Source organism: Bubalus kerabau, chromosome 8 (assembly GCF_029407905.1).
Source record: "Bubalus kerabau isolate K-KA32 ecotype Philippines breed swamp buffalo chromosome 8, PCC_UOA_SB_1v2, whole genome shotgun sequence".
In the NCBI taxonomy this organism is placed as follows: domain Eukaryota; kingdom Metazoa; phylum Chordata; class Mammalia; order Artiodactyla; family Bovidae; genus Bubalus; species Bubalus kerabau.
The window spans coordinates 15,496,648-15,524,510 of NC_073631.1; the positions used below are offsets into that span (position 1 = coordinate 15,496,648).

The 27,863-nt window shown below is 39.6% G+C and overlaps 1 protein-coding gene and 1 long non-coding RNA gene across 5 annotated transcripts in view; one reads left to right on the forward strand and one right to left on the reverse strand.

The window, feature by feature from the left end:
• LOC129658910 (uncharacterized) overlaps positions 1–13,401 on the forward strand; it is an 86,900-nt gene extending 73,499 nt beyond the window's left edge. For both annotated transcript variants that reach the window (XR_008717578.1, XR_008717577.1), the window contains one exon: positions 13,240–13,401. This is a non-coding gene — a long non-coding RNA (uncharacterized LOC129658910). The remainder of the gene's footprint in view (positions 1–13,239) is intronic.
• PON2 (paraoxonase 2) lies at positions 445–27,863 on the reverse strand. 3 transcript variants are annotated; one of them, XM_055589761.1, is made up of 9 exons: positions 27,684–27,855; positions 20,569–20,639; positions 13,346–13,401; positions 8,702–8,867; positions 8,036–8,162; positions 5,872–6,072; positions 2,702–2,783; positions 1,853–1,981; positions 448–1,243 (listed from the first exon to the last, which is right to left on the reverse strand). In XM_055589761.1, exons 1-9 carry the CDS (start codon positions 27,755–27,757, stop codon positions 1,085–1,087), a joined length of 1,065 nt encoding a protein of 354 aa, XP_055445736.1. In that variant the 5' UTR covers positions 27,758–27,855; the 3' UTR covers positions 448–1,084. The 3 variants fall into 3 exon arrangements, with proteins under 3 accessions (XP_055445737.1, XP_055445736.1, XP_055445738.1); XM_055589762.1 differs by lacking the exon at positions 5,872–6,072 and having other exon boundaries at positions 445–1,243; positions 27,684–27,859; XM_055589763.1 differs by lacking the exons at positions 448–1,243; positions 1,853–1,981 and adding an exon at positions 2,041–2,538 and having other exon boundaries at positions 27,684–27,863.

Sequence of the window (27,863 nt, forward strand, 5' to 3'; positions counted from 1 at the left end):
CACAATTGAGTAACACACACACACACACAAATGTTCCCCTAAGCAGACACCTTCAGCCCTGATGGGTTGCAAAATGTTGGACACACACAGAAAGTAGAAAGAATGTGGTTGCAAAGAGTTGGACATGATTGAGCAACACACACAGACACACACACACACAAATGTTCCCCAATAGGTGGACACTTTCAGACACACACACATATGGGCCTGGACACTTTCAGACACACACACATGTTTCCCTGAGGAGGACAGACAGATAGACAGAAACACTCACGTGCGCATACCTGGACAACTGATTTTGTCTCACCCGATGAAGTTCACAGTTGTGTTCAATGAGGAGGTGGTGTGACTGACCTCCTAGCTCTGAGCTGTTATCTTCTCTTTGTATGCAAGCTGGGGTCCCATTAAGAAAGAGAGCAGATAGAATACTCCATACTAATTGAGAATTCTAGTTACCATATTTAATTAATTCGCTGTTCTTTTTAATTCAAATAAAAGACTTATTTTTCAGATTTAATGAGAAAAATTAGCATTGTTATCCCTGTCCCTCCCAAGGAAACCCCACAAGGAAGTGGCCACTTTCTGCTGCATGAGAATTAAGTACAGACAAAACTTGGGTTTTAGTGAGTCTTTACTGTAACTCCAACTCTTTAATAGTAAACAAAGATGTAAGTATAAGACATCAAAACATGTTATATATCAGTAGTTCTGAGTCATAGTGGTCACACTGGTGGAGCTGAGGTCACTCACATTTTAAGGAAATATAATCTACCCTGTTTCAGTGGAATTCATGCTCTGGCAGTTGGAAGGCAGACATGAGGCTTATTTTGTGCAGAGTGTATTCACTTAGCTGAAAGCAGCTTTCTTCTCTTACCTTTACTTGGCATTTTTAAAAACTGTTCACTTTCTTTTTATGTTAAAAGTGCTATGTGAACTGAAGGGGTCCTTTCATTGCCGAAATAAATTTACTATGTATGTCACACATTTGGGGGGTCAACGTTGCTGGTTAAATTCCCTCAGAATTAGCAATTCATAGAAAATTAGTTGTTGAGATGCTAGCACACCTGCATACCAGAAGGACCATTTAGAGCTCACAGTATAGGGCTCTGTGGTATAAAGTGCCTATGAGCAGCTTCTTGTCATACACGGAGGCCACAGAACTTCCCTGGAGAACAGATCCGTTGTTGGCATAAACTGTAGTCACTGTAGGCTTCTCAGATAAAATATTCTGGATGCGGAGAACCTATTCAGGAGATATGAAGGATTAATATAAACCGCCATCCACCCATATCACTCAGTCATCAATAATCTTGCACAAAGACACAGTGATTAAGAGGACATGCTGTTGCAAATAGCAGTTAGCAATTTTTTTTAATGTTTAAATTACTTTGTTAAAACCTCAAAGAAAGTACTTTCTTAAGCCATCTAGTGACTGCATGCCAACACCGGATGGAGTGTTATTACAGTAATTGAGCATTAATAGAAAAACTTCCACACTAATGTGCCTACTTTGGCATGAACAAAAGCCGTGTCATGCAGTGAGCTGACAATAAGTCAGGTATTTAAAAAATTGCCAGTATACCACACAAGGAGGGCACATCTTTAGAAAAAAGATCTTTTGACTAGCTTCTGCCATCATTTAATACATCAAAAGATTACCTTTCTAAAAGTATTTGAACAATGTGAAATTCTGCCAATTATTGGCTTAAAGCAATTACAAAGCCAACCACCACGTATTTATTGTATTATTGGTTTAAAAGGACTAAACGGACATTCCCTGGGACAGTTTATTGTATTATTAGTTCAAAAGGGTTTGAATAATTAAGGTTTAAAAAATAAAACTTATAAAAACCTCTGACGAGGGAGGATTCTTCGGGTCATACACGAAGAGCTTCTGGCCGTTGGGGTGACAGCCTACCAAGACGTCCCCCGAGGAAGGGTCAATAGATAAATTATCCACCAGGGTATCCAACTTGAGTACCTTCCAAAAGAAAAAAACGTCAGCATCTAAATGTCATGAGAAACTGCGATTAGATCATTTAGGGCTAACCTTTCTTGCCCCTATGCATGTGGGGAAATTATACCCATCTCCTGCTTCCACCCTTTAACACCAATATTGCATAAAATAAATTTAATACACTGGTTTAGAGTCATTTTCATTCTTCCTGGAATTAAGAAAGTTAGGGCAATAATCAATCTCTCTAAAAAATGAACTCCTTTCCCCCTTTAGAAGATGCACAATGATCAGTTAGCTCAAGAAACTCAAATAAGAAATTCTTCATCAATCTAAAATATGTGTTGTCAAGCAGGAAGAAAATAATAATGGTGTGGAACCCAATTTCCACCTTCATTTATTATTGAAAGAACTGACAACTTGCATAAATCTTCATTTCGGAATTCATCTATTAGTCTTTTCAACTGTGAAAATTTCTTACTGGAATTCATCGGGTGCCATCAGTACATCATGGAGTGGGCTCTAACTCTGATGCAAATAGCCCTCCCAACATACTGCTGCATGAAATCAGTCAGTTCTTGTGACTTTGGGAAACAAGAGACTTGGTCAGTTACAGACAGGTAGAAGTGAAAAAACCAGAATAGCAACACTGGCTATTCTGTTTTAAAAGAGGTATTTTTATAATATAGTATGACTATGTAATTTCAAGATTAATGTCAACTTTAGATATAGAAAGAAATATTTTACCTTCAACTGAGTTAAATTCATATTAGGGTGCTTTTCCAAAACATGGATTTCATGAGCCAATATATCAGCAACATAGATGTACCTTTGCAGGAAGGACACACCGGTTAGAGCTCCCAGCCAAGATAAAGCTTCATGAACACAGTGGGAAGAATAAGTCTTAATAACCTGCCAAGAAGTTAATCAATGATGGGCCCTCAAGGAAAGCCTGATAAAGGTTAATTTTTATCTAAAAGTAAGCTTTCAAAATCAATTCAGTGCTGCTACAACAGTCATGGAATTGTTAAATTATTTTTCAAAAGATTGGTAAGGAAAAATAATATAGGGCAGCATTTAAAATATCAAGTCTGTGGGTTGAGGAGGTGGGAAGAAGGTTCAAGAGGGAGAAAACATACGTATACCTACGGGTGATTGATGTTGATGTATGGCAGAAACCAAGACAACATTGTAAAGCAATTATCCTCCAATTAAAAACAAATAAATTTTAAAAATGTATAAAGTCTGTGATATTTGCCACTGAAGGGACAATAAAACAAATTAAAAAAAAAAAAACTTGTATATTCCACCATATAATTTGATATTTCAAGGGATCATATACATGTAGAAATATTTGGTATAAAACAGAAGACATATTTATTAACATATTGAGAAATTCAAGCATTAGAGATACATATCTACTCAGAATAATTTGTCTGCATCTAAGGAGGGTGAATTAATGGACTGCTTTACCCTAATCTTCCTCAATGAATTGACTGTTCCATGGCAACTGTTCTATTGAGCAATTATAATGGGTAAAACCATGAACTCAGTATTGTGACAGATATAAACATGAAGACAACAGCTGTTTTTCCTGAAAAGTTTATAGTGTGTTGTGGTGATCAGATGGCCTGTACACATTAAACAAATAATACAGCATGGTGGTACCATAAGACATATTTTGCATCTAGGGACTGAAGAAATATCTAACTCCTGAAAAAACAGAAGGGCTTACAAAGAAAGGGGCATCTGCAGTGGACATGGACTGAACGACTGGATTTGAGGATATGAGGACAAAGCATCTTTTAGGCAAAAGAAAACACGTGAGCAAAGACACGGGCAAGAATGAAAGTGGCAGGTTTGCAAAACACTGAGCTCCTGTGTAAGGCGTAGTAAGTATGAAAACAGTAGAAAGGAGAGGTTGGAGCTAGCCTATTAAAGTCTAGCCCTTTAGCCTGCCTTGATCTGATAAGCAATTGGGGTCCGCTGAATTTCTGGAGTGTGATGGTCTGTTCTGTGCAGCAATCACTAAGCATGTGGTTTGTGCCTGGCTGGGCTCAGTGTGAGGAGTCAAAGGTGAAGCGGACAGAGGTCCCTCTTTCAGAGGTCTGGGAAGAGCACCGGGACACAGAAGGACAAAATCGGCAATGGTGCAAAAAAAAAAAAAAAAAAGGGAAGTGGACTGAGAACAAATGGGAAGAAAGTGAGAGTGAAAGCCCGAGCCAAGCAGTGCCAGTGGAAAGGAAGAGGGGCTGAGGAGCCACACACAGAACCCCTGTGCCCTGCTCAATGGCTGGGTAGGAATGGTCAGAGGAGAGGTAGAGCTGCACTCCCTGTTGTTATTATTATTTTCAGTGTGAGTGACTGCAAAATTTGACTCTCATAATTGAAAGATGAGAGTCGGGGAGAAAAACAGACTTGGTGGGAGAGGTAGGATTGGGTCAGTTACAGACAATTTAAAAGATTCTACATCCATTTTCTGTAATCAACAATAAAGAAGAAATTGTCATGAAAATAAAGACATGTAGTTGTCAAGGACGGCAGATTTATTTCATGTTATATGTGTAGTAGCTTAAATTGTTCAATGCGCTAACCTAGTAAAAGGGGAACATATCCTTTCTATAAACTAGAGCTGGACATATAAAAATGAAAGAATTTGGGGGGGGGTGGATTTGGCACTATAAAAATTAACATTTAAAAGGAGCACTCTTTGAGTGAGTAGTTCTATTTTGAGGAGTTTGTTCTACAGAAACACTTGTACAAATGTGCAGAGGGAAGGGGCTCATAGTCCCAGATTTAGCCAATACCCAGTAGGCATTTGAACCTCGGTCTATATGACTCCCAAATCTGAAGATTTAACCATTATGCTGTCATTCTCCCTTGGGGGGAGGTTCTTCCTTAAAAATATATGGATAAGTTTCAGTGGTAAAAGAAAAATAAAAAATGTATTTTGTACAGAAAAGAAAATCGTATATATCTCATAGAGAATTGGCTAGTTTACAGTCATCCTTATAATGGAATAAAACAATAAAAGCCAATAAAACAATAATATATTTATTTAAAAGAAAAACATCTACCTTATATTTAAATATGTATATATAAATATGAACCCATTTTATAAAAATTTACATTTATCAAATTAAATTCTATAATGATATAGTTGCTGTCATTGTTAGCTTCTAAGTCCTATTTGACTCTTTTTGCCACCCCATGGACTATAGCCCACCATGCCCCTCTGTCCATGGGATTTCCCAGGCAAGAATACTGGAGTGGGTTGCCATTTCCTTCTCCACAGGATCTTCCCAACCCCGGGATCAAACCCATGTCTCTTGCTTGGGAGGCATATTCTTTACCACTGAACCAATGGGGAAGCCCATAATGATATAGACCAAATTTAAATACTGTATATAAATATATATTTATAAATTATATATAAATGTATAGTACATGTTTATATAAAACATTATATATATATATTTAATAATAAATTATAAGCTCTCCTTTGTGCTCAGTCATGTCCAGCTCTTTGTGACCCCAGACTGTAGCCTGCCAGGCTCCTCTGTCCATGAAATTTTTCAGGCAAGAATACTGGAGTGGTTTGCCATTTCCTACTCCAGAGGATCTTCCTGACCCAGAGATCAAACCTGCGTCTCTTGTGTCTCCTGCATTGACAGGTGGGTTCTTTACCACTGTGCCACCTGGGAAGCCCAGTAATCTTGGAAGGCCAATAATATATTACATATATGTATTATAATATTATAGTATTATAGTAATAGTTATCATATATATTTATCATAGACCAAAAATAACAGGTAAGCTATTTCTGCCTTTAAAAAAAATAAAAAAGAGCAAAGTAAAGAATTTCACCCAGCACCATGGCTAAAGAGAAATGAAAATACTTCTATAAGAGCTCATACTTCTTATCAGGTGAAATATTGATCCCATTTGCTGAATCGAATCCTTCTGCTACCACTTTAACTTCATTTGGACTGTAGTAAACAACATTTGTCCAGTGTAAGTTCAAGTATGTTTCCAAATACTTTAAGAAAGGATCAGAGAAATAGTGGTCATTGGTAGCATAGAAATGTTCTGGTCCAACAGCTATGATATCATTCACACTGGAAGAGAAAAATAACATGTGAGAGAAAATGAAAAGCCAGTTGGTCTCCATATTAAACATTAAGTATCCAGAAGGTTTACACAATATGTGCCTTAAACTTTTGGTAAGAGGTTCCCTAGGAAAAGCTCAGCTAAGATCACATGGGTATAGTCATATGTAACCTACTATAATATCATTTGCTGGAGAACAACTTTGTATGGTACCAAGTAATCTGAAGACAGATCATTTAGCAATTATGGCAGGATTATTATCAAAGAATAAAGAACTTTGTGCCAACAGAGTGTGTTTTTTTTTGACAGCAAGAAATGTAAGGTTTAAGAACAGCGTGGAAGGGCACAGCTATCCACAGTACAAGCTTGATGGAGCCTCACTGGCTGGTGAGCTGGCTGGGCTGTCGATAGCATTTACCTAGCTTCCATTTTCTCAGCTGCTGGATTTTCTTGAGTTCCTTTGCTTAGTTATTAGTCATACTAAGGTTGACTGTTCAATTTCTACCTGACTCGCAAAGCCGACCTGCCGAGAATGAACAGGCACTCAATAAACACTTGCAGATAGACGGATGATGAAATTGCCATAGTGTGGTGCTTCAGGTGAGAGATTTATATGCTGAAAACAATTACATTTTTAAAACCAGTTAGGTAAGGGTGTTATTAAATTTAAATTCCAATTACCCTATGCAAAAATTTCTGAAAGAGCGGCTTTCCCCTTTGTTAAAGAAAAAACAGAGCTACAGGGAAGGTGGGTCCCCTCTTTCTGAAAGAGCTCCCTAAAGCAAAGGCTGCCTGGAGGGCACCTAAGCTCCTATGTCTTAGGAAGTGAATTTTTGGAAGAATTGTTGGCAGTTACACACTTAAGTTCTAGACAGAGAAGTAGATATTAAAAATATTCATCAACCAGCTGTGTTCTTGAAGTAGTAGTGATACACTTCCAATTCTTAGGGCCAGGAGCCCATGGCTACCTTGTGAAAACATTTCATGTTAGTTCCATACTAAGCATACAAACTCCATATAAAGCAGGCTACTCTTCCTTGGCAGGACAGGTATTATTATTATTTGTGTGATGAGTCATCTGAAATGGAAGGTGACAGAAGGAACAATGGTGAGGTTTGTCTTCTACTCTTGAGACGGCTCTGAAAAGCAAATCCCCTGCAGGCCAGCATTTCCTCGTTTCTCAAGCGAGTCTGCATAGAACACTGATGTCAACTTTCCCTGCTCTGCAAGCAAACTACTGTTGTTTAGTCGCTCAGTCGCGGCTGGCTCTTGCGACCTCATGGGCTGTAGCCCGCCAGGCTCTGTCCGTGGGATTTCCCAGGTGAGAACAGTGGAGTGGGTTGTCATTCCCTTCATAGGATCTTCCCGACCCAGGGATGGAACCAGCGTCTCCTGCATTGCAGGCAAATTCTTTGCCGCTGAGCCACCAGGGAAGCCCATTCTTCAAATTAAGGGACAATTAATCTCTACAGTATAGACTAAAACAGAAAACTCTGAAACCATGCAATTCCTGCGTCTTTTATTTAGTAGACTATATGAATATAAATTCAGTTAGTGGTCATCACGGTAGAAATTCTGAGCAAGTTTTTCTGGGACCTAAAAAGGTCTCATGAACCTGTTATATTTCCCAGTTTGAAAGGATGTGCATTTGAAAGAGTTTCTAAAGACTCTTTCTTGGGGGTTAAAAATCTGTGTACAATTTAATCACTTCAATACTGAGTTGAATTTGGATAATGTAATTTTGCCATGGCTAAAATACTGGTTTCATTCAAAATTTTACATTCATGTAAATATTTATGAAAAGTAAAGTTGCAAGGAAACTATACATACACATATACATATAAATATATGTTATTTGTTTATGTGTGTGTGTGTATGTATTTCAACTCTTACAAAAGATGAAAGGACCATGATATGGAATATCTGAAAAAGGCAGCAATAAATCTGAGAATGAACAAAAGGACTAATTACCTTGGAAGAAGCTCATGTTTGATTGTTTTTAGATGCAAAAGAGAATTTTCTTCCTCTTCAAATTTAAAAATTTCTACTGTATTCTTGAATTCTGGGTGGTTTACAACAAAGAGATAAATGGTGTCACCTAAAAAAATGAGAGACTAGAGTTCATTTACAAGATATAACCACAAGACCTCTGGGTAGACACTGACATTTAAATACCACAGGCAAGGAAAAGCTGAATGTATAAGCTGTTAGAGGACCTAACAGATCATTCTTCTTCCCTATCTTTCCCATCACTGTCTGTCTAGTGTTATTTCTGATCATTGGTCTCCTGACCTTTAAGAAAGAGTGTTTCTCACTCCATATACAGAATTCACGGATAATCCGTTTATAGTTTAACTTAGAAATATAGCTCTTTTTCAATGCAATGAAAATAGATATATGAAAAGGTTATGAAATCTAAACATTCTTTCAGGTGTAATTAATAACTATTAGAAATTTCAAAATGTAATATAACTTACTGCCAGCTGAAGAGGGAATGTTGGACTTATTTGTATGAAGGATATAGAAACAATTCATGAGTTAATTGTTCTCTTATACAGATATGATCCAAATCTATTTTCCAGTTATTTGCAAACCATTGTTGTTTTTTTTTAATGTTGGTAGCTCATCAGTTCTTACCACTGTCTATGAAAGTGCTGATACCATGTGGATTAAATGAAGCCAAATTAAAGCCACGGCTGACTCTTAATTCCAGTGCCCTTGGGTTTTCTTCATTTAGATCCATCATTAGTATTCCTCCAGGCTTATCTGGTGCAAAACTGTGGAGGCCTGGACATTTTAGACCCTTTTGAAAACAGAGCAAAAGTTAAATATAAAGGCTTAAGTATTTTTATAGACTAAAGTAGCAACTATACTGTTTGGCTTTCAGCCTTCCACCCCCCAATTATTATTTTCTTATTGTTTCATCTCTGCTTTCTTTGTGTTTCTAGCTTTATGCCAGCACCTTTAGCCAAAGTATCACTTATTTATAGTTGCTGCTGCTGCTAAGTCGCTTCAGTCGTGTCCGACTCTGTGAGACCCCATAGACGGCAGCCCACCAGTCTCTCCCGTCCCTGGGATTCTCCAGGCAAGAACACTGGAGGGGGTTGCCATTTCCTTCTCCAATGCATGAAAGTGAAAAGTGAAAGTAAAGTCACTCAGTCGTGTCTGACTCTAAAGAGGAGAAGGAAATGGCAACCCACTCCAGTGTTCTTGCCTGGAGAATCCCAGGGACGGGGGAGCCTGGTGGGCTGCCGTCTATGGGGTCGCACAGAGTCGGACACGACTGAATTGACTTAGTAGCAGCAGCAGCAGCAGCGACTATAAATAACTGATACTTTGGCTAAAGGTGCTGGCATAAAGCTAGAAACACAAAGAAGGCAGAGATGAAACAATAAGAAAATAATAATTGGGGGGTGGAAGGCTGAAAGCCAAACAGTATCTGATATTTCTGAGTTGAGACAGAGATGAGGGGTGTAGTCTCCTCAGAAGGTAACCAGAAGGTTGGTGGACATGAGATAACACAGAGTTGAGGGAGGGAATAAACTGCTCTCTGACACATACCCATCCTCTCCCCGTTGGGACATCAGGTGGAACTTTGTCAGTGCATGGCAGGTACTCAGGCTGTCCTTTCCCCACTGATTCTAAACGTTGCTTTTATCATGTACTAGATCCTTGTTTACATATTGGTCTGTTTGGGGACTTGTGCCCTATTTCTGTGCTAATATGCAACTTTTTAATTACTACAGCTTTATTCATTACATATATATTAGTATATACTATATATGTATTTATACATACTATGTATTTATCCCACACCACATTGCTTTACCTTTACAAAATAATCTTAAATATATCTGCTCATTTATTTTTATGTATAAATTTCAGAAATCAAGTTGCTACTCAAATGAAATCTTATTAATAGTAGCAGTAGTAGTACTACTACATTATCTATTTGGTTTTTCCTAGTGCATGGCAAAGTCATTGAGTTTTATATGTTCATTTTGAATCCAACCATTTCACTCAACTTCCTATTAGGTCTAAGAGTCTGTCAGTTTAATCTCCTGGACTGTTTAGAAAAACAAGTAATCACGCTTGAAATTAATGGCAGGTTCGTCCTTTTTCCTACATCGTATTTCTTTTTCTTGTTTTCTTGGGTTATTAAGAACTTTAGTAGATTACTGATGGTTACAGCATTTTAGGGCAGTTTCTTCCTTTTCTAAACGTTAATGGGAAGGCAGTGAATGTTTCACCACTAAGAATGATGTTTGCTGTAGGTTTCTAGGAAGTTTCCTTCTACTTCTAGTCTTTTTTTTTTGAGCTTTTAATCAGGAATGAGAATTGAATTTTATTTAATGCTTTTTCAGCACTCACTGAAATAATTGAGGTCTTTTCTCTTTTAAAATTTTCAAGTCATACTTTATGCAAATTTAAAAGAATACCTTTCCAAGTTTCGACACTTTGTGACCCCATGGACTGCAGCCTACCGTGCTCCTCCATCCACGGGATTTTCCACGCAAGAGTACTGGAGTGGGGTGCCATTTCCTTCTCCAGAGGATTTTCCCAACCCATGTATCAAACCTGGGTCTTCTGCATTGTCGGCAGATGTTTTACCATCTGAGCCACCAGCAAAGTCCAAAAACCTACCCTCAAACCTTACTTTATGCTCAAATTGTATTTAATACACATTTTCTCCAATTAAAAAATATCTATCAAATTATACAACTTCAAGATCCAACAAACAGAATAAACTGGAATTATGCCATTGTTCCATGGCACTGACAATTCAGTGGTTAATAATCTCTCTTCTTTATCAACGTACCATAAACAATAGAGTATTGATGCACAGGAAGCTAGCTCTACCAGGGATGTAATAACTCTTCATGTGCACTTAGTTGCTCAGTCATGTCCAACCCTTTGTGACCCTATAGACTATAGCCTGCCAGTCTCTTCTGTCCATGGGGATTCTCCAGGCAAGAATACTGGAGGGGGTTGCCACACCCTCTTCCAGAGGATCTTCCCAACTCAGGGAAGGAACCCAGGTCTCCCGCATTGCAGGCAGATTCTTTACCATCTGAGCCACCAGGGAAGCCCAGTAATACTGGAGAGAGTAGCCTAACCCTTCTCCAAGCGATCTTTCCAACCCAGGAATTGAGCCAAGGTCTCCTGCATTGCAGGTAGATTCTTTACCAGTTAAGCTACCAGGGAAGCCCCAATAACACTCAATAATTATCTTAATTTAAGATATCATTTAAACCTGTTTTTATCTCTTTTTAAAATTTTATTTCCATTTGTGATAAAATATACATAACATAAAATTTACCATTATCACTATTTTTAAGTGTACAGTTCAGCAGTTTCAAGTACATTTACACTGTCATTTAAATCTCTATTCTATTCTATGTCATCCAAGTCCTCATTAAATGTGGTGTTAGTTTTGAGGTTGCCCCTAATTGTTGAATGGGATGGGTTAATGGGCTACAGTGCTTGGAAGAATAAACAAATGCCACGATGTAGGAGTTATTCATTTAGAAAGGAGCAACATACTAGGAAATATTAGAGACAAAGCTGAGTAAATTTTTAAAATCAGTAAAATGAAAGTAAATCATTTTAAATCAGTAAAAAGTCATATAACCAAGGAAGGATATAAGAAAATCATGCAGAAGAAATTCTGTTGACTTGACTACAAGATCACTGTGACTATATTAGATCTCTCCACTAAAAATGGCTGTCGATTTACGTATTTGAAGACCTTGCTCCTCCTAATTCAGATTTATTTTTATGGGTATGAAATCTTGAAATAGATGACTTCTGGATTACCCAAATCTCTGAGAACAGCTTCTTTGGAAAAAAAAAAAGGGGAGGGGAGGGTCAAGCAACTGCTTTCTCCTCTACTCTAGATATTTGTGTCTTTGGTTATGTACAATGCTGACGAGGAATTTCAGCACTTTTCCCTAAGACTGTAAGCCATATGTGCAAGCACATGCTTCTACACAAACCCAGAGTCCCCCCAGAAATATCATTTAATTATTGTGAGTAGGTAATTAACTACAATTTTTCTTTTAAAGTTGTAGTTTGAAAATTTAATATAAATATCCAAGCTTCTGCCAAAACTTACAGTATTTTTTTTCTTCCTCCATGGTAAACAACCAGCTGCTCACAGGCTTTCACATAAAAACCATCAAGAACCCGAAGAGTGTTCTGACCCTCATTCTCATCTAAGCTGCATTCTCTCACCTTTCTCATAAGTCTGACAGCTATTTTGTTAGTGTCGCTACTGTCTTCTAAGCATCTCCAAATTTTTCACATCTTTCCCTGAGTCTCAGAGTCTGAAAATAATGGCTGCTGAGAGGGAACAGAATACCTACAGGCTGCCTTCAAAGTTGGATACTTTTTTCTTTATTTAAAAGATATTTATTTATTTGGATGCACTGGATCTTAGTTGCAGCCTACAAACTCTTAGTTGTGTATGAGGATCTAGTTCCCGGGATCAAAGCCAGGACCCCTGCATTGGGAGCAAGGAGTCTTAGCCACTAGACCACCAGGGAAGTCCCGAAGTTGGATTCTTCTTTCTCAAGAAAAATGGAACCCATGAAGATTCTGAGGTCCATCACGTTGGCCCATTCTAGGGAGGAGAGAGAGGCAGAACTTCCTCTTTGGCCCATACATACGGTTTTCCAATTAGAATGCATATTGGTATAACCTAGCATCACTCTGGCCAATCCATTTTAAAGTCTTTAAAATATATGCCTGAAAAGATTGTTACTTTTCAGGTTATAAAAATTAAGGCAAAAGTGAAGGGTAAACTCAGTCAATGACTTTCCACTGATAATATAGGCCTTTCAGCAGCGAAAAGAAAGAAAAAGCACTGGCCTTCCTTTGGGAGTTAATGTATTGTTCAAAAATAAATAACAGCAAGAATGCTAGCTTTAAATTGAATGTTGAATGGAAAGAAAGGTATATGCTGCATTTAAAATAGCATAATGTATTATCAATGTCCACAGTCATGCTCCAGATATCATTTTTAATAACAAACAGATTGCACTGGAATATTTTAGTGCAAGGCAGTGGGGACATAAAGAGTAATAAGTCAATTGGCAAAGATGTTTTCATCCCTATATTTAGAGAAGCGGGAGGTAAATTTCCAAGATCCTGTTTGACCTGTCTTTTGTTTTCAGAATATAATTTTAAAAGTGAGGAACTTGAAAAACAAGTGACTGCTTTGCAGGCCTCATCAAACTTCCTTGTATTTCTTCCACTGAGACGGAGAAGGAAGATACTCACCACACTAAAGAAAGCCAGACCATTGGGAAGTATGTCAATATCTTCAGCGCCAGCTTCTGTTAAGTTCAAGAAATAGATGTCATGTTCAAATTCTGTGATTTGTTAGGTAGAGCTTTGTTTACTTTATCAGTGTCTGTATCTTTCGGCACGGTTCTGATTTTTTCTTCCAAGGAACCATTCTCTTTAATAAACGTCAGTCCAAATCCTTTCCTGCAGTGAACTTCTGACTTTAAATGTTAGAGATTTTATGTTTACTCAAATCAAAGTCAAGTAATCACTACATTTCTAGCTATGAGACCAAAAAAGTTGACATCTGCATACTCTTATGATAAACAGCCAGATGTCTATACAAAAGTAATTGCCATCAGGGGACTATTACTTTCAGAATGAAGGACTCATCGTCATTTAACCATGCAAATATCTTGTCCCTTTCTCGGCTCATTCAGTCTGAAGCGAGCACAGACATTTCTCTCATTACCAGAGATAAAACACCTGGGATTATATAGTCCCTCTTTAAAAAACAATGTCTGTTCGATCTCATAAGCAAAGAGCTTTCTGTTTAATCTTTAAATTTAGGCTTTAGATTAAAAAAAAAAACTGGCAAAAGAAAATTAATGAAAAATACCATGCACCTAAAGCCAGTTGAAGCTTCAATGCAGTCTCTGAGACAGACTACAATTACTATTGATTGTTTATTGATTGTCTGCAGTACACTCCACACAGCACAGCAAATAATTAGACATAAGACCTTCCCAGTGGTCTCACTGTGTAAATTCCATGGACAGATAATAGACCCAAACACAGAAAAGAAGAAAAATGGCTTAGATTAAGCCAAATCATGACGCATTCTTTGAGTCCACAAAATTCAGTCTTCCCCTTTAAGCCCTCTCCAGAGTATGTCTCCAAGATTATTTCTAGGTTGTCAAAAACAAACAGCACCTATCCAGCTATTTGGGTTTTGCTTCCTGAGTTTGCATTTAGCTGCACTGCCTCTAGTGTTGCTTGTTCCATCACAGTGGAGAAAAGCAAAAAAAAAAAAAGAAAAAGTCAAGAACTTCACTTCATAAAGATGACCCATATGCTTATTGTCTCAGAAAGTGGAGAGCTATGTCTAAGCATAGTGTGCTGGAGGAGTTCTTAACCTCGGGTCTGTGGAGCCACAAATGGGTTTTAAAGACTCTATGAGCCCTCTGAAATTCTGTGCAATGCAAAATGTCCTGTACATGTACAGCTATCTTCTGTGAAAAAGGTTCTATGCTTTCAGCAGATTCAAAAATGGGTCTGTGATACCCACCAAAAGTTCCATGGTGCTTCTCAAATGGTAAAGAGCAAAGACCAAGGAACCCTTCACCACATATACACACAAAAACACAAACATATGAATACACATGTGCACACAGAATTCTAGCCCAAGTTCTGCTTTCTAGATCCATTTAGTAGGAGCTCAATTAATTAAAATTTGTTTTTCTTGAAAAATTATTTAAGACAATTTCAATGTGTACATGCCTACACACATAGACAAAGAAAAGATATGTACAAAAAAACTAACCATGTTTTTCTGGGTGGTGGGATTTTGGGCTGAGTGATTTTCCTTTTAAACTTCAAAAGTTCTTTAAACTTTTCTTTGTTTTAAAAATTTCTACAAAACATATTCTTTCAATAATCAAGAAGAGAGCAACATTTTTAAAAGATATGTTCACTTTGACCACATTGCAACTTCTGTTTCATCCTGTTGCCTAATTTCAAGGGGGAAAAGTCATATCTGTAGCTTCTTTAGAATATTTTCCAGATCTACTCCCCCATCTTCACTTCTGTAGCCAATACAACAGTGGGCCTTTGTCATCTCATAACACCCTTTCAGTATGATTATTGTAAAAGTAGTCAAAGCTGGAGATGTTTTTCCTCCTCTGATTCAATAATAGAAACAGTAGTAGCATTGGTAAGTAACAGGTTTAACTATAAACATATATTGTGTTCACCAAGTACCAGGCTCCTTATAAGTACTTTATACATGTTAATTCATATAATTTTCATAACTCTAAGAAGTGATAATATTATCTCTTATTTTAGAGTAGAGAATATTGAGCCTTTGAAAGGTTAAGATCACAAACTGGGAAGCTGGGATTCAAGTTTTTTGTTCTCACTTAAAAGTACATAGAAACAAATACAACCTAGCATTTAATGAAATTTCTCTGTCAGAACCATTCCTTGATTCTTTTTTGAGAACACTTGACTTTGTAAATCCAGCTGTGGTCGATTCTATACATTGGCTTTTTCCTTAAAATGTTTTCTTCCATGCCTTTCACCAAGATCTTCATCAATTCATATGTTGTACTTTTCTTTCAAACCTCTTTCAAACCATCTTTCTCTAGAAAGTCTTGTAACTTAGCACATCTGATTTTGATCCCTTCTTATGTTTTTAGCAATTATCTGTGTCAGAGAAGGCTAACCCCTCCCCAGGAGCCATACTTCCCTTATTGCTGTTCAGCTACAGGTGCATGGCAACATGTGTGTGCTTGCTCGTTCGAATTGGACCCTGTGTGGCCCCAGGGATTGTAGCCCGCCAGGCTCCTCTGTCCGTGGGATTTCCCAGGCAAGGATACTGGAGTAGGTTGCCATTCCCTTCTCCAGGGGATCTTTCTGACCGAGGAATCGAATCCAATTCTCCTGCATTACAGGCAGATATTTTACCGACTGAGCCATCAGAGAAGTCTCTCTTGCTGATAAAGGTGGCTGTTTGTCTGAGTTCAGGTTAATGAGACATTAAAGAACAAGGTGTATGCAACTACTGGGTAAAATAGAGTAAAAATGTCTAGGTAAATTTTCTTTCTACCCCTTCCTGCTGGGACATGGCAACAACTGGAGTTCTAGTCTTGGACCAAGATGATATGTTGAAGATAGCTGTGTTGCTTCATCAGCCTTTGTCTCAGAATGACCACATGAAATACAGTCATCTAATAACCCTAGGCCATTTGCTTGTCTTTGGACTGTCACATAAAAGAAAATCAATTTCTTTCTTCTATAAGTTACTTACTGTAACTTTATAATAGCTGATCAGCCCTTCATACCCAACAGAGTATCCAAAATGTAATGTAGCCGATTATTTTCCACTTTTTTGGTTCATTAATCAGATATATGTGTTAATGACTCTGGGAGAAGATACTATATTGAAAAAAAAATTGCTAAAGTAATTTAACCTCTCTGAGCCTTAGATCCTTATCTGTTATAAAAAGAAAAACAAAAAAATGTCCGTATCTCACACAGTGAGATTTTCTGCTTCCCTTTTCATAGGTAAATTGCAAAGTACTTGATGACAAGAGCTACAAACTTTAATGTTTAAAAAACAAAAAAATCTCTCAAGCAGCAGTTATAAAAATCTTGACTACCAAATGTATAAAATCATTTATTAACTCAAGAGAAATAATCCATTCAAAATTTTTAGTCCAGGACTCTGAATGCCAGCTTTTTAAAGACATTTTAAAATGTTTTAAACTTCAAATAGAATTAAGTAGCTCCTTACGCATATTTTTTATTATTTAGATATAGATATTATGCCAAATCTTAGTTTCGGTTAGATACACTAGAAAGGAATAAACAAACAAGAAATGGAATAAGTAGTGAACTTACTTTCTGACCCCCTGAAGGCACATATCCTATATGATGTGTGGTGGTAATTGTTGCTGTTGTTTAGTCGCTCAGTCGTGTCTGACTCTTTTGTGACCTTATCGGCTGTAGCCCACCAAGCTCCTCTGTCCATGGATTTCCCAGGCAAGAATACTGGAGTGGGTTGCCATTTCCTTCTCCAGTGGCAGTGGTTATTTATTTATTAAAACAGACATGAGATGAGATGATATGTATAAAGCACCTAAGAGTTCATTTCCAGTCATGATGAATGTAGCCTTGATGTGTGTGTGTGTATGTGTGTGTTGTGTGCGTATCTTGATGTGGATGGGGAGGGGTGGGGCAGGGGATATGGTCGTACCTCCTGGAGGGATTAGCTGGCCTCAAGTGCGTGGCTGCTACTGTTCCCAAAGTGGAAACTAAAAAACAGAACCCCTGTATTCCTGCTGCCTACCATGAGAAGTTGCTTTGGCCCATATGGGAAAGTATACCCTACTAATCCTTTGTAGTCAAAGACCACTGAATAAGCAACTGTTGTTAAAAACATATAACCACAAGCTATTATTAACCATTATGCATCCCTGACATAGCCCTCAACAAATGTTCACATAGTGTATGCTAACCAGAGAGCAAAAGCAAAGAAGAAAGGGAAAAAAAGAAAAATACAATTCTAATTAGATCTAAAAATGTATCCCAAATGTGCTTCTAATCATTCAACGTCTTCGCTCCACTGCCTTTTGAAGTGCCTCAGAGACATTAAACGCTTCACAAGAGGGGCCACAGGTGACAGATTTCCTCATTCTTCCCAATTGCAGACAGCAGCTCGCACACATCACAACATAAAGGTCACAAACACAGTTGGACGCCTGTTCAGAATACAAATGTTGCTGGACTTGTTTTTCTCCGAGGAGCTCTCTGTCCCAGTGAGTTGCAGCAGCAATGCACTTGACAGTCTGTCCTGTAATGTCGTCTGCCCTGAGACTTGAATCCACAGAAGGTGGGCTTCACAGATGCAAGGCTGTTTAATAATTTTACAATTATTAACTGGGTAGCAAAAGTAACCTCCAGGATCGCTAACTCAACCTCCCAACCTGAACAGGTCCCTCTCAGCTGCCATCTGGCTTCTGCTAAGTGACCGGTTCCAAGGAGCTCTTCCTGCTTGCAGCCAGCAAGAAGGATGCATTTGCTGAATTTCTCAGGACTTCAGACAACCTGAATTTTAGGACAGTCTGTATTATCCAGCATAGCCCTTTTCAGTCCAACAGTTGGGTATTTGACACCGAGTTTGTATCTTCCTGCTCAGTGTTTGGGCAACAAACAAAAAGGGGAAACGCCAGGAGAAAGAAGTCAAGGAGTCTAGTGAAGGGAGACAGGACTAGGAAAAAGTACAGAAGTAGCAATGGGAAAAGGAGACAAGAGCACAGAGGAAACAGATGTATAGAGAAGGACAGGGAGCAGAACCAGAAAGAAACTCTGAACTTGAAAAGGCTGCTCTGAAAACTAACAGGTTCCATGAATTGGCTTCTTGGTAGTTCAGCAGTAAAGAATCTGTCTGCAATGCAAGAGATAACAGTTCAATCCCTGGGTTGGGGAGATTCCCAGAGGAAAACATGGCAACCCACTCCAGTATTCTTGCCTGGAGAATCCCATGGACAGAGGAGCCAGGCGGGAGCCTGAGGTCCACTGGGTCTCAAAGAGTTGGAGACAACTGAAATGACCGAGTATTGCATGGCATGAAATTGAAGCCTTCTTTGTATGATCCATAAAAGTTCCACTACTTTGACAAAAGTGCATTATGAATCCTGTCTGGAGTGAATGTGGTTGTAAATATGAGGTCCTGAGTTTATTCGTGTTCCAACTCGAGGGCAATTTAGCAAACACTATCAATACTTTAAATATATGTGCTAAGTGAACAATAATCTCACTATTGAAAACTATCCTTCATGTAAAAAAGATGCAAGAGCTATATGCACGATGATGTTCACTGATTTGCTTGTAGTTGCAAAAAATCGCAACCATTCCAATGTGCATTAAGGAACTGGTTAAATAATAATGGTACATGCAAATATTAAAAAGAATGAGGTAGGTCTATTACAAGTGCTAATGTGGAAATCTCTTCATGTTCAGAATGAAGCAAGTTGCAGAATATAATTTTATACTAAGAGGTCATTTGTGAAAAAATAGATATAAATGTATATGCATATATTTGTTTGGATTTGCACTGGAAATACCAGAAAGGATAAAATAGAAACTCTGTGTCTGAGGTTATTTTTGTGGGAGGTGGAAATTTTTTAAAAATTTAATCATTTACTTTTTATTGAAGTATAGTTGGTTTACAGTGTTGTGTTAGTTTTATGTATATAGCATAGTGATTCAGTTATATGTGCATATATATATATTCTTTTCCATTACAGGTTATTACAAAATGCTGAGTATAGTTCCCTGTGCTACACAATACACTGGACCTTGTTGTTGTCGTTCAGTCGCTAAGTTGTGTCTGATTCTCTGCAACCCCATGGATTGCAGCACACCAGGGTTCCCTGTGCTTCACTTATTATTTATCTGTTTTATATATGGTAGTGTATATGTATCAATCCCAAACTCCTAATTTATCCCAACCTCCCCTTTCCCCTTTGATAACCAAAAGTTTGTTTTCTATGTCTGTGGATCTATTTCTTTTTTAAAAAATAAAAAAATTATTTATTCATTCTTTCTTTACTTTTGGTTGTGCTAGGTCTTCGCTGCTGTGCACAAGCCTTTTCTAGTTGCGGTGAGCGGGGCGGACTCCTGTGGTGCCCAGGCTTCTCATTGTGGTGGTTTCTTTTGTTATGGCGTGGACTCTAGGCGCTCAGGCTTCAGTAGCTGTAGCTCAGGAGCTTTAGAACATGGTCTCAGTACTTGCACACCAGCTTAGCTGCTCTGTGGCATGTGGAATCTTTCTGGACCAGAGGTCGAACCCATATACACGGCATTGGCAGGTAGATTCTTATCCACTGTACCACCATGGAAGTCCCTGTCTCTGGATCTGTTTCTGTTTTATACATAAGTTTATTTGTGTAATTTTTTAGATTCCACATATAAGTGGTATCATATGATATTTGTCTTTGTCTGGCTTACTTCACTTAGTATGATAATCTCTAGTTCCACCCATGTTGCTGCAAATGGCATTATTTCATTCTTTTTTATAGCTGAGTAATATTTGTGGGAAGTGGAGATTTTGTTAGGAGATTTTTATTTTCTATAACTTCTCTTCCTTCTGGCTTACTTTCACCAACTAACTCCTGGGCTAATGTTACATAGAATTCAGTTGCCACACATGACAAAGAATACAGACCTGACAAAAATAGTTCAGCAAAGTCACTAAACAAGCAAGAAATCTAACAACAAACATAGGGTTGAACAAATCATTAATAAATCACAGTGAGAGTAAGAGACAAGAAATACAGGGTACATGAGATCAAAAGAGATGAAAAGGTTTTGCTGATCTAATGTGATTTTTCCTCTGATAAACAGTAATTATGTGCCAAAATACTCATAGTGAATTTTTTAGTGTTAGTGGCCAAACAATGTGAGCTGTGTAACAAGCATTTTCTCAGACTCACCGATTCCTTTAATCAGGTGGCAATTAGGAAGGTCTACAGATTCCACTTCTCTGGAGGCTTTAAGTCGATTCCTGTTTAAAAAAGAAAAAAATCTATCTGTTTATGTATCCCTGCTTTGTAGCAGAAAGGGTTTAAAGAGGCTTACAGCAATACAAAAAAAAAAAAAAAAAACACAGCACAAATCTAAAGCAGATAAAGGAGAAGATGGAAAACAAGGGTAGGAACATAAAATAGCACCAGAACTGAAGTTAAAATAAAAATGCATATCACAGAGTTCTCTATGTGAACATGGGCCATAAAATGAAGCCAATAATCCAGCAAATACAGCTCGCAATGCACGTTCCTATGCAAATATAAACATGACACCAAGTCCCACTTCTCATAGCTCTTTTGTTGTGGGAAGAGCCTCAGATGTAGAACCAGAAGACCCAGGGGAGCTGAAAACTGCTCAGACCCTCTGCAGAATGACGCAGTGACTGAAAGCAGGCCGAGAGAAAATGGCACTGTTCAGAGCCTGGCTCACAGGAGATGCCACGTAAATACTTTTAAGAGGTTGAGGAGCACCAACTACTCTAGCAAAACGACTTGCTGTTGTCATTTCGTAAAAACAGAAGTGAAGAACTAACGAGAAAATGTTGAACTTCGGTAAAGCATCTTCACTCTTGCTTCCCGCCCTGGAGCAGCAGCTCACCAAGCAAGGTGGACAAGCACATCTGGGCTCTGCTGCTTGAAGGCTTCCCCTCTTCTCACCGTCTCACCTTCTTTGTATTCTCTATGTACACAAATAGCGACGGAGCAGTCTGCATTTTTCAAAGCGGTTCACGCATACCACGCTTCTAAGGGCCAGAATGACCGTGTCTCTCTTCCATCATATCCTTGCCTCTTCGGACTTCTAGACGCTGAATATGGGGAAGGCTACTGTTTTCTCAGCAAAATGGAAGAAACCTCAGCCTGGATAACTCAGAATTACCAAAAGGGAGTGGCAACTATGTATCTTGGCAGTTCACATATATGTGTATATATATAATATTAAAGTTTCTAATTAAAATGTTAATCACTATGTATTTGGAATCATATAACTAAAATAGTATTAAATTTCTTAAAACAACATAGCGATAAAGCAATGAAATAAAAAGAAATGAATAAAATAAATATATAAAATATATGGACATAATAGAAAATTAAAAATAAAATAACCAACAAAAATTTTAAATTAAGCAGTAAAAAAAAATAAATAAAAAAGATCTCAAATCTATGAGCCCCAGGAGTGACTAAAAGGGAAAACAAGTATTTTTTTTAATTAATTTTTATTGGAAAACAAGTATATTTAGCCTAACATAAGCAGTAGCAGTTAATACTGGTGATGAGGATGCTGCTGCTGATACTCATGGGTGATAAAAGGTAATCAGTAATAAGAGGGCTAACATGTATCTAAAGTGTTAGTAGTGAAAGAGGTAGACCATGTTTCTGTCATAGCAATAAGCCTGCATGACCTTTGGCAGGTCAGTTTAGGTCTATAGGCCTTATGTGGGATCTTAGTTCCACAACCAGGGATCGAACCCACATTCCCTGCATTGCAAGGCAAATTCTTAATCACTGGACCGCTGGGGAAGTCCCAACATCAGGGTTCTTAATTTCAGGCCCAGTGACCTTCGTGGAGTCCAAGGGTAAAATTCAGGGGTCTATGAACTCAGATGGGGGGAAAACACATCTTTAGTTAAACCTCCGACTGAAAGTGAGCATTTCTTTTGATGATGAGTGTAGGCAACAAACCACTGAGCTTTCTACTGGTAGTACCTGGGACTGTCATTAACAGGAACTGCAGACGCTGTTTCATAACATTTCAGTTGTAGATATCTCAAAATACCATTTATACTCATCTCGGCTTCACAGTACCTACTGTTAGGTACTCAACGACCTCTAGATATATTTAAGGCTTAATATATCCTACATTAGATTTTTCAGATAGTTTGACAATAGAATTTAAGTAAGTTAGTATTAACTTAGTATTTAAGATGGCTTTGTAATCCTGTGTATTTTATTTTATGCATTTAGAAACATGATGCTGAGAAGGAGTCAAGGCTTCACCAGACTGCCAAAGGGATCTGCAGCACAAAAATCTAAGAACCTCTGCTCCAACATCATCATCACAGGTAACATTATTGAGCACTTACTATGTGAATGACATTGTCCTAGCATTTTGCAAGAATTAACTCATTGATTTTTTTACAGCCCCTATATGGAGCATAAAATATGATTACCCCCATCCTACAGATTAGGACACTGAGGCACAGAAAGATGAAATAAAAAGCCAACGAGTCAGGTAAATAGTGGAGAATTCAGGCCATCTGGCTACAAGGCATGAACCCTTAACCAACAGTCATTAGCATGAAAGGAATCTCTATTTCTTTCACTCAGGAAAGGGCATTACCTTCCAAGTGGAATGAGACGGGGGTGGTTAGTGATTATCTTGCTTCATTTTGTGGTAACAGTAAAGATGCACCAGGTTGGTGTGTCAACAGGGGACACAGTCTTCTTACCAGGTTTGTTCCTTATCGCGTTGCCTTTGAATTTACAAACCACTGGTGGGACTTTATCTTTTAAGTGCAGACTTAAATTCAAACAGGGGCTTTATCTTTCACATACAGACTTGTAAAACCCCTTGGAATTTACTCCCTCATCCCCTGTAATGCTCTTACTTAACTCAGAGTTTGTGCTCAGGCTTGTAAAGCTGAGGAAAATTTGCTCCAATGGCAGACAAGAGAGGAGGCTGCAGGGAACTGGGGCAAACTGTATCTGGAATCAGAAGACCTGGCTTGGGGTACAGGTTTGGCACTGACTATTGAACTACCTAGTTAGCTTCTCCAAGCTTCAGTTTTATCAGATAGAATATAGGAAATATATAATATAAAGACAGATATGAAGACTGGGAGAAGGCAGGAAGGTCAAAGGGCTTTCTTTCCAAATGTCAGTAAATGTTTGTTTTAGTTTAATACAAAGAACTGCTGACACTTTCAACACAAAGACTAGCACACAGGGCTTCCCTGGTGACTCAGTGGTAAAGAACCCGCCAGCCAATGCAGGAGACATGGGTTGGATCCCTGATCCAGGAAGATCCCACATGCTGTGGGGCAAAGCTTGCACCACAACTACTGAGCCTGTGCTCGAAAGCCCAGGAACCCTAACGACTGAGCCCATGCCCTACAACTTATTGAGGCCCACACACCTAGAGCGCATGCTCTGCATTAAGAGACATAACCACAATGAAAAGCCTGTGCACCGCAACTAGAGAGTAGCCCCCACTCCCTGCAACTAGAGGAAAACCCGTGTAGCAATGAAGACCCAGCACAGCCATTTAAGACCAGGACACAGTAGTCACACAATAAATAAGGAGGATGATGGCTGAAAAACAGGCTGCCCCTTCAGAAGTGTTCATTGGATAGCTTCTTGGTGGACTTGTCATAAAAGATGTCAGGCAACAAGCAGAAAGTTCAGGGGCTTATTTCTGGATTTCCTGCTCAGGCACAGGTCTCTTATGCACTTAAGTCTTATGATTCATTCAAGACTGTGTACTTTGGAAGAGGGAGCACAGGCCTGGAGACATTTGTGTATTTCTGTTTTCCCCTTTATTGTTCAACTAGGGCGGAGAAGGCAATGGCAACCCACTCCAGTACTCTTGCCTGGAAAATCCCATGGATGGAGGAGCCTGGTAGGCTGCAGTCCATGGGGTCGCTGAGAGTGGGACACGACTGAGCGACTTCACTTTCACTTTTCACTTTCATGCATTGGAGAAGGAAATGGCAACCCACTCCAGTGTTCTTGCCTGGAGCATCCCAGGGACGGGGGAGCCTGGTGGGCTGCCATCTATGGGGTTGCACAGAGTTGGACATGACTGAAGCGACTTAGCAGCAGCAGCAGGGAGGAGTGGAAAAGTTGGGTATGATATGCCATCCTCCCCTGGGAACGTTAGCCACTTACAGTTCAGAAGGAAATAGACAACTCTGATTCCATTTATCCATCCATAACACACTTATACTAAAATATTATTCATTGCTTATCTGAAATCCAAGTTGAAATTTAAGTGGGCACCTTGGGGGAGAGAAATAAACTTGAGTGCCAAAGTACCATCTCTAAAAATAGAATAATGAAATAGAAGGCACCAGATGAGAGCAAAAAAACAAACTGAAACTCTATTTCTTGAAGAGCCTTTCTTTTTGTGGAGGTGGGAACATGCTGCTTTTCAAAATACTCTAAGGGACTGAAAGGAGAAATGCTAGGCATTTAGGCACTCCACCAAACTTCGTAAACAGTAGGTACTTGATTCTGCACTTATAGGGTTGCCAGATAAAATGTGAGATGCTCAGTTAAATTTGAATTTCAGATAAATAATGAATACTATTTTAGTATAATTACATCCCAAATATTGCATGGGGTATGTTTATACTAAAAAAAAGATTTGTTGTTTATCTGACATTCCAGTTTGACTGGGTGTCTTGCATTTTTCTTTGCTAGATCTGTCCATCCATCGTTCCCCTTACCTTCTCATATCAGCCAATATGAGGCTTCAGTTGTCCAATGAGGTTACAACCCTGTGACGTCACTGCTAAATAAAGTTTATTATAGTCAAGTCTTTATAAAGAAAAGACACATTAAATTTTAAATGACCCATCAGGTACAGTCTGTAAAAATAAGATTTATCTACTTTTTCTTAGGTTTGCAACCATATTTATCATTCAGTTCAGTTCAGTTCAGTTCAGTCATGTCCAGCTCTTTGTGACCCCATGAATCGCAGCATGCCAGGCCTCCCTGTCCATCACCAACTCCCAGAGTTCACACTCAAACTCACATCCATTGAGTCGGTGACGCCATCCAGCCATCTCATCCTCTGTTGTCCCCTTCTCCTCCTGCCCCCAATCCCTCCCAGCATCAGAGTCTTTTCCAATGAGTCAACTCTTCACATGAGGTGGCCAAAGTACTGGAGTTTCAGCTTCAGCATCATTCCCTCCAAAGAACACCCAGGACCAATTCAAAGGGACTTAAATTTAAAGCCTTATGATTATTAAGAAGAAAAAATTATAAACTAAGAAAACTTCAATTAATAGAAACACTGGTGGTTTGAACTATAGGGATAACCTAATGAGCTTGTGAATTTTAGTGGTCTTGTCTTTGAAACTGGGAGCTGGATAGATCATACAAAATCATCCAACTCAATAACCTTCTGCAGAACAGGACAGTCATTTATATAACATGAAAATTAAGCTCAGCATGTCCATTTCTTACCAGTGAATGTTCCTCCTCCGACTCTGACCCTTCCTGTCGCACAGACACTGTCCTCCTGGTGTTTCTCTAGAGCAGATGAAGCTACAGCCAAGCCAGTTGAGCTGGAAACTATAGCATCACCTTTGACCTACCCCTCATCCCCGGGGCTTCCAGAGTTTGGGCCAGACCACTGCAATACTTTAACTAGTTTCCCCAGGTCTTTTTACTCTCCATTCTGGTACTTGTCAACTCTAACTTCATAAGAGAATTATCAGGAGAATTTTTAAAAATAAAAAGTACTCATGCCTGGGCCCCACTCAGAGCAACAGGATTGGAACTGCTGGGGGTGCAGTCCAGACAGCAGACCTCCTGGAGATCCTAAGGCACAGCCAGGATTGAGAAGCACTGCTCTACTCCAATCCAGCCTCCAGGTCAGCTCTACACAGTCCAGCTGATTATGCTTAGAAAGTTTAAACAGGTTCCTGTTTAAAAAATAAAGCACACACAGCAAACACCGACAGTTCCCTTTTGCCCATCAAAGCAGGCCCCAATTTCTCAGCATACCTTTAATAAGCATCTCAAGAGCTATCCTTCACCTATCCCTACTGTTATCATCCTTTAACTTTAAGCTCCCCTCAGATCCAAACTTCCCCACATCAGTCCCTTTGTTCATGCTCCAGCCTCCATCTGGGACTGCCTCCTTCCTCCCCACTTGGGTTTCACCCATCCTTCCAGGACAATGTCAAATGTCTCTTCCTCCTGAGCTTCAACTTCAGGAGTTGTCATTTTTCCTCCTTAAGCCTATAGGGGTTGGTTTGTACCTGTCCTGAACATCCTGATCGTCCCTGTAGCTCAGATGGTAAAGAATCTGCTGCAATGCAGGACACCTGGCTCCCATCCCTGGATCAGGAAGATCTTCTGGAGAAGGGAACGGCAATCCACTCCACTATTCCTGCCTGGAGAATACCATGGATAGGGGAGCCTAGCGGGCTACAGTTCGTGGGGTTGCAAAGAGTCGGACACGACTGAGCGCCTAACACTGCTACACTGAACATCCTAGTTTATCCGTCTGTCTTATTTCTCTCCTTCCCTTTAATAGGGTAAGAACGGTGCCTTGCTCTATTACAGGAGCCTAAGAGAGCACAGCATACAGAACAGATGCTCAGCATTTCTGGAATTCTTTCGCGTGAGGCTTATATAATTTGAATTGATAATTTGGAGACTGTGACATCTGCCTACCGCGTTTTTTTTAATAATAAGTAAAATGTGAGAAGGACCAGGCGTGTCCTGTTTGGCATTCTGGCTTCACGGTTCCTGGACGAGGAGATAAATAAGGAAGTGATGTAAGAACAGTAGCTGAATATTTCAAGTATTTTTGATCTACCGCGCCAAGATTAGAGAGCGGAAGAAGCTTCTCCAACGCGGCAGGGGAGGGATGGAGAACAACTTTGTTAGAGACAGAGGCTGGTTTGGGCACCAAAGAGAAGCAGGATCCGTGACCTGAAATAAATCTTTATAATTAAAGTTTCAGTGCATGAGTAATAGTGTTGTTTTCAAGTTAAAGCACGAGGTTTGCCCTTGAGTAAATTGCACGGCACTCGCACAGCTCGTCAACCTAGGTAGCAAAGAACTTTGTGAGCAGCAAAAGCTTGTAAACTCTCCAGGAAGTCTCGCGATCCAGCCCAAACTGTGTGGGGTTTTGCGGGCGGCTGGGGGTGGGGTGGTGGCGCTCGGCGGGCCGGGGAGCAGAGCCGGCAGAGAGCGTCCCCGGCCCCGGGCCCCAGCACGAGGGTCCCCGCGCCCCCGCAGCCCCGGCATCCCGACCCTGCGGACCCGGGAGGGCCCCCAGCCCCTACCTGAGCGACAGGAGCCTCTCGCCCAGCAGCGCCAGCGCGATCCCCAGCAAGCTCAGCGCCAGCAGCCGCCCCATGGCTCGGGAGCCGCGCCGCCTCGCTCCGACGGACCGGGGAGCGCTGTGGGCGGTGCCGCGGTACCGCCGGGCCACGCGGGCTGCGCTCCGCCCCAAGCCACCCTGC

Excerpts from the sequence above, each read along its gene's own strand:
- PON2 (XM_055589761.1), bottom strand. The coding sequence starts at position 27,757 with ATGGGGCGGCTGCTGGCGCTGAGCTTGCTGGGGATCGCGCTGGCGCTG. Across the intron at positions 20,640-27,683 it reads GAGAGGCTCCTGTCGCTCAG|GAATCGACTTAAAGCCTCCA; the intron begins GTAGGGGCTGGG and ends TTTTTTAAACAG. Across the intron at positions 8,163-8,701 it reads CAGCACTTTCATAGACAGTG|GTGACACCATTTATCTCTTT; the intron begins GTAAGAACTGAT and ends TCATTTTTTTAG.